The sequence below is a fragment of the Dipodomys ordii genome, unplaced genomic scaffold (genome assembly GCF_000151885.1).
Source record: "Dipodomys ordii isolate 6190 unplaced genomic scaffold, Dord_2.0 Scaffold86, whole genome shotgun sequence".
NCBI classification, from domain to species: domain Eukaryota; kingdom Metazoa; phylum Chordata; class Mammalia; order Rodentia; family Heteromyidae; genus Dipodomys; species Dipodomys ordii.
In genome coordinates this window covers 2,331,104-2,337,892 of record NW_012267302.1, presented here as the reverse complement: position 1 = coordinate 2,337,892, position 6,789 = coordinate 2,331,104, and the positions used below count along the sequence as shown (strand labels likewise).

At 40.1% G+C, this 6,789-nt stretch overlaps 1 protein-coding gene across 1 annotated transcript in view; it reads left to right on the top strand.

Moving 5' to 3' along the window:
* Usp54 (ubiquitin specific peptidase 54) overlaps positions 1–6,789 on the top strand; it is a 150,318-nt gene that overhangs the window by 107,901 nt on the left and 35,628 nt on the right. Inside the window, exons 12-14 of the mRNA XM_013025597.1 lie at positions 439–577; positions 4,223–4,391; positions 5,671–5,841. Of these exons, the coding sequence (XP_012881051.1) occupies positions 439–577; positions 4,223–4,391; positions 5,671–5,841 (479 nt within the window). The remainder of the gene's footprint in view (positions 1–438; positions 578–4,222; positions 4,392–5,670; positions 5,842–6,789) is intronic.

The following is a 6,789-nucleotide window of genomic DNA, read 5'->3' as shown; positions in this document are numbered from 1 at the left end:
ACTTCCGGCTTTTTTCTTTTTACTTATGTGGTGCTGAGGAATTGAACCCAGGGCCTCAGGCATGCAAGGCAAGCACTCTACCACTGAGCCATCTTCCCAGCCCTTCCCTGAGACTTTTATCTCCAATAAATTACCAAAAAAGCTGAAGTGGGGCTCTGGCTCATATGGTAGAATGCTAATCTTGAGTAAAAGAAGCTCAGGAACAGTACCCAGACCCTGATTTCAAGTCCCAGGACCGGAAAAAACTAAATAAAACAAAATTCTCAAAACGGTTGAAGGCATGACTCAAGTGGCAGAGTACTTGTCTAGCATGAGTTAGGCCCAGGGCTCTATCACCAGTAGTTAAGGAGAAAAAAGTTGATAGAGTCTGCTGAGAGAGGATGTGAGATGTTGAATGTGTGATAGTTCTTTCCATTTTTTTCTACAGCTGTTTTTCAGAGTGACAGATGACCGGGCCAAGCAGTCTGAACTGTACTTAGTAGGAATGATCTGCTACTATGGCAAACACTATTCTACATTCTTTTTTCAAACAAAGATCCGCAAATGGATGTATTTTGATGATGCTCATGTCAAGGAGGTAGGAATGCGTCTTCAAGGTCTTCTTGAAGTGTTTGGTGATTGCATGGAAAGTCAGATGATTATTTGTCTTTAGTATTGTTTTCATAATTTTGAATAGTTATTCCATGCCATGTGTAAGGCATACTTTATGTCTTGTCTTTCCTAATAGATGTGTACTTCTTTGAGAATAAATGATATCCTCCATTATTTTGTTTCCTCACAGACATTCAACATTGTCCATTTATAATTGACTCAAATCCACCAAGTAACTCATTTAAAGTTTAGAATTTGAAATATTAGAATTATTAATAGGTGATAATTTGACTCAAGACTGAGATAAAATTATCCTCCAATCTTATTTCCTTGAAGTGTTCTCTCAATTTTTTTTTTTTTTTTTTGGCCAGTCTGGGGCTTGAACTCAAGGCCTGTGCACTGTCCCTGAGCTTCTTTTTGCTCAGCACCATTTCTGGCTATTTCTGTTTATGGGGTACTAAGGATGGGGATACCCAGTGCTTCATGCATGTTTGGCAAACACTCCACCACTAAGCCACATTCCCAGCCCTCTCTCAAAGGTTTACATATTTTTGGCTTAGTGTAGAGGAAATAGGACCACACTGATACTTAAAGCAGGAAATTTAGTTATGTCTAATCCATAGACTCAGTGGATCAAGAGGTTTAGTTCATCTATATGAGTTAGAAAGCCCCTTTTGATAAAAGTAGAAGTACAAGGTGCAGACTCTTCCAGTCTATAGAATTTAAACAGTAGAATTCTCAAGTTGTATAGCAACAGCCTTAAGCTAAGAGATAGCACCCCTCATGGCACCAAAAGCAAACAAAGTAGTTTTCATCAAATTCTCTCATTTCCCCCCTACTCACCCTTTTGTTTTTCTTTATTATTATAATTTGGGGCAACTTACATAAACTATTTCATCATTAGTTTTTTCTTTTTTGGGGGGGGGGCTTGAACTCTGGGCAAGGGCGCTGTCCCTGCGCTCTTCAGCTCGAGGCGAGCGCTCTACTGCTTGAGCCACAGCACCACTTCTGGTTTTCTAGTGGCTTATTGCCTGGGCTGGCTTTGAACCTCAATTCTCAGATTTCAGCCTCCTGAGTAGTTAGGATTACAAGGGTGAGCCACTGGACCGGGCTCATTAGTAGTTGTTGTTGTTATTTTTAAGAAATACAAAGTATTAAATAAGAATTTTATGTGTAAATTATATGTGCTTCAATTAAAATACTGATACAGTAACTCAGTTATAAATTTACTGCTATCTGTTATGAACAAAGCAACATGCTAGTTGTCCAGTTGGCAGAACACAACTCACATCTAAGCATGTGCCTGTTTTAAGCTTAAGATGAGATGAGTCTGGGGATTTGGTTGTATTGTTTCCATGGCTGTTCTGTTAGTCTTTTTTGCTGTGATAGCACAGCTGACTCTATCACAGGGATAAGGGATAGAGGTCCAGCTGTCTATTCTAAGCAGTTTGACATTTTGTGTCCTGTCAAGTGTGAACTCTCAGGCTGAATGTCATAATTTATTCTGAGGTAGTCTGAGATAGTTCCTCACTGCTTTTTAGCTGCATGAAAGAAATTTTATTTGTTGGGAGAAAATTATGGAAATGCAAATTTTAAATGAGGTTTTTAAAATCTGATATCTATTCAAAAAATTGGTTACTAGTGATCTGAAGCCTTCTCACATAGAAGAGCTTTTATAGTTTTTAATTTATTTTTTTATTCACCCTTGAGAGTTTTTATTCTTTTCAATTGTTTTGGGGGGGAGCCAGTTCCGGGGCTTGAACTCTGGGCTTAGGCGCTGTCCCTGAGCTTTAGTGCTCAAGGCTAGCATTCTACCACTTGAGCTATAGCTCCACTTCTGGCTTTTTGTGGTTAATTAGAAATAAGAGTCTCTTGAAAATGATGATGTGGCTTGAAGTGGTAGATAGAGTATTAGCCTTGAACTTAAGAGCTCAAGGACAGAGCCCAACCCAGAATTCAAGCTCTACAACCAAAAAAAAAAAAAAGAAAGAAAGAAAAAAATAAGAGTCTCACAGTTTTCTGCCTGGGCTGGCTTTGAAGTACAATCCTTAGATTTGCAGCCTCCTAAGTAGCTAAGCTTATAGTTTTAAGCCATCAGTGCCCAGTTGAGTGCTTTTATTTATTTATTTTTGTTGGTCGTGGGGCTTGAACTTTGGGCTTGGGCGCCATCCCTTAGCTCTTCAGCGCAAGGCGAGCACTCTAGTGCTTGAGCTACAGCACCACTTCCAGTTTTCTAATGGTTTATTGGAGATAAGACTCTCATGGACTTTCCTGCCCGGGCTGGCTTTGAACCTCAATCCTCAGATCTCAGCCTTCTGAGTAGCTAGGGTTACAGGCGTGAGCCACTGGTGCCCAGCTGACACAAGCAATCTTATTCATCCTTTTACAGGGCTTTAGTGGTTTCGTAAAGGATTCAGCAGAAAAAGGTTTAACAACAACAAAAATTCATAGAGATTTGAAATACCTTTATTTATTTGTATGTTTGTTTGTTTGTTTGTTTGGTTGGTTGGTTGTGGGGCTTGAGCTCTGGGCCCCAGCTCTTCAGATCAGGGCAAGAGCTCTACCACTTGAGCCACAGCACCACTTCCAGTTTTCTGGTGGTTAATTGGAGATAAGTCTCATGGACTTTACTGCCCAGGCTGGCTTTGAACTTTTGAACTGTAATACTTAGATCTCAGTCTCCTCAGTAGTTAGGATTACAAACATGAGCCACAGGCGCCCGGCTCTTACATCATCATCATCATCATCATCATCATTGTTATTACTGCCATTTCTTTTCATAATAAAACAGGCATAGTGTCACACATTTGTAATCTCAGCTACTTGGAAGACAGAGGCAGGAGGAAAGTGTTCAAAGTCAGCAAATCCCTCTGTTGTTTCTGTCATCTCTTTCTGTTGTAACTATCCTTTCTGTCTCTGTGTCTCTGTTTCATTCTCTCTACTGGTACTAGAGCTTGATCTCAGATGCTTATGCTCCCACTGTTTTTCTTGCTCATAGTTCATGCTACCATTTGAACTATGCCACCAGTCTGACATTTTGCTGGTTAATTGGAGATGGGGTCTCATGGGCTGGCTTTGAACTACTATCCTCCAAGTCTTAGTCTGAGTAGCTAGGATTACAACCACAAGCAATCAGCACCCGACTGCAACACTGTATCCTGAAAACCAGCCAAACAAAAGGAGTTAGGATAATCCTCAAGTGGTGGAGAACTTGGCTAGCATGTAAGAGACCAGGGGTTCAATCCTCATGAGAGAAAGAGAGTGCGAGAGAGACAGAGACACATGGTCAGAGACAGATAATGAGAGAGAGAGAAAGAAAGGAGAGAAGATTATTATTTTATTTCTTTGGTATATTTCCTGGGGCTTGAAACTCAAGGCCTGGATGCTATCTCTTGAGTGGTTTTTGCTCAAGGTTAGCTCTCTACCACTTGAACCACAGCTCCACCTCTGGCTTTTTGGTAGTTAATAGGGCTTTTCTATTCGTTGATTTTGAATTGTGATCATCAGATCTCAGCCTCCTGAGTGGCTAGGATTATAGGAGTGAGCTACTGGCGCCTGGCTGAAGATACGTTTTGAATTACGGATATGAAGTATAATTAATGGTTGTGTCCTTCTGGTTGTTCTGGTTCAGATTGGGCCCAAATGGAAGGATGTGGTAACCAAATGCATCAAAGGGCACTATCAGCCCTTACTGTTGCTTTATGCAGATCCCCAAGGCACCCCAGTGTCTACCCAGGACCTGCCATCCCAATCCCAGTTCCAGTCATCCAGCAGGGCATGCTATGACAGTGAAGACTCAGGTGAGTAGCCTAGCCCTTTACTGCTCCCTGCTCCCTGCTCCACTTTATCAGTGCACCCTACCTTTCATTAAACCTAAGATTCGTTAGGCATAAGAATTACCAATTAGTGCCAAAGCCGAACTGTGTCAGGCTTTGTTTCCTTTAGCCTCAAGGGTATGTTACATAAATTAGTTTGCTCCAACTCAAATTAAGGAAAAAATTACACTTATTTATACTGAAATACTAAGTTTGTAAGAACTAGTATTTAGCCCTCTAAAAATCTAAAGAAGACTGATTCTTATTAGGAGCTTAACAGTGGCTTATGTAAATTGTCAAGATAAAATAAATTGAGTCACTAACTACAAAGCCAATCCTTTTTTTGGGAGGTTGAGACAGTTTTGTTTTAAAATTCCAAACGCAGTAGTGATTTTCCTTATCATATAAATCACTTGTTCACTTCTAAGTCAATTATTTGGGTCAAAATAATATTTCCTATAAAAATAGTTTCCATTATGATGACTGAACTCTCAAGCTAGTCCACAGAGACTCATAATGAATAAATTTTGGCTTAATTTCTGAAAAGGATGAAGAAGAAATGTAATTTTACTCTACTGAATCTAGAGCAGACCTTTAGTCCATTTTTGAAAGAGAAGACACTTGTCTTTAGTCTTCCTCCCTCCCTTTTGCACCTCCCTCTTTCTTGGCCCTTGCCACTTTCTTCCTACTTTTATACCCCACCCAGACCTGCTCTAGTTCTCCCTTCAAATACCCATTTGTTTTGTTGTGTTTATCTCAGCTAAGTGTTCAGAAGAAAGCCTTCCATTGAATTAACTACACATTAAATAAAAGCCCCATAATTTCTCAGAGATATTAAAATGCATATAAAAATGTCAGTTTTTTAAAAAAGTGACATTCATGAGAGTGTAAGACAGATTATGGGATGGGTGAAGAACTGGTATGCAAAACAAGTTGGCCTGGGGCTTTCCCTCTAAATAGATTTTGCTTCTCACAACTTTTTCATTTCTTCCACATACCCCCACTACCTCAATAGATTTTCTAAAAATCCCCACAGTTTTTCACAGTGGCAGGATTTCTGTAAGATAAGGGCAGAGGTGGATGGAATTGTGTGTTTGGATTACCTGAAGTTGGATATTGGGAAGAATGGCTCTGTGGCGTCTTCTTCTCAGGCTTTCTTCTAGGAAGTTCTTACTTAGGGATCTTTGTGCATCTATCTCTTTTCTTCTTTTTCACTGTTCTTTTATTTCCTCACTTTTGCATATGTGTTTCCTCGTTCCCTTAGGGAGGGAGCCCTCCATCTCAAGTGACACTCGAACAGATTCTTCAACGGAGAGTTATCTCTACAAACACTCCCACCATGAGTCTGTGGTCAGTCACTTCTCTTCTGATTCTCAGGGGACAGTCATCTGTAATGTGGAGAATGATTCCATGTCCCAGAGCAGTCGAGACACAGGTAGGGACTTATACAGAGGACCATGCTTGCCTAATTTAATTCCTATAGAGAAGGTCTCCCAAGGAAAGGAAATTGGGGCAAGTCTGAAATGTTTGTCATGCATGATAGAAAGGCATAGAATGTAGGTAATTGAACGGGAGAAAGGACAAAATGCAGTTCCATTGGACACTCTGTCAACAATCATACGTTAGGAAAGACCATTGTAATGATGATCAGTATAATTATTTTAAAGTCTGCTTTCTCTTTTCTTCCTTTTGATCCTCATCCTTTTCACAGTGTCCTTATTAAGCCTTTTTGACCTTTTCTTATATTTTATATCTCATCATTTTTTTTTTCTGGACGTGGGGCCTGAACTGTGGGCCTGGGCGCTGTCCCTCAGCTTTTCAGCTCAAGACTAGCGTTCTACCACTTGAGCCACAGTGCCACTTCCAGCTTTTTCTGCTTATGTGGTGCTGAGGAATCGAACCCAGGGCCTCTGGCATGCAAGGCAAGCGCACTACCACTGAGCCACCTTCCCAGCCCATCTCATCATATTTTTATAACAGATTTTCATCCTGAAAGAAGGGCTTTGAGAGAGAGAGAGAGAGAGTGTGTGTGTATGTGTGTGTGTACACATACTCATCTTTCTAGGCCTTTGAAGGATAGAGAAGTAAAATAAGGAAAAATGGTTTTATTTTTGTTTTGCTAATATATAGCAGAGTATCCTGTGTGAGTGGAAGAAATCAGTACATAGCATAAAGGAAGAACAGTAAGTGACTGCTGAGATTCAGAGTAACATTATGGGTACTAGAACATTGAAAGCATGGAATATTGGAATAATGCTTTAATGCTTATATTCTGAAGGTCTTTGTAAATTAGTGAGTCCATAGCTTCTAATTGCTGGATTATATTCTGTGCCTTTTGTGTTTTAAATTGAGAATTTCAAACATTTCTTTTTTTGGGGGGGGG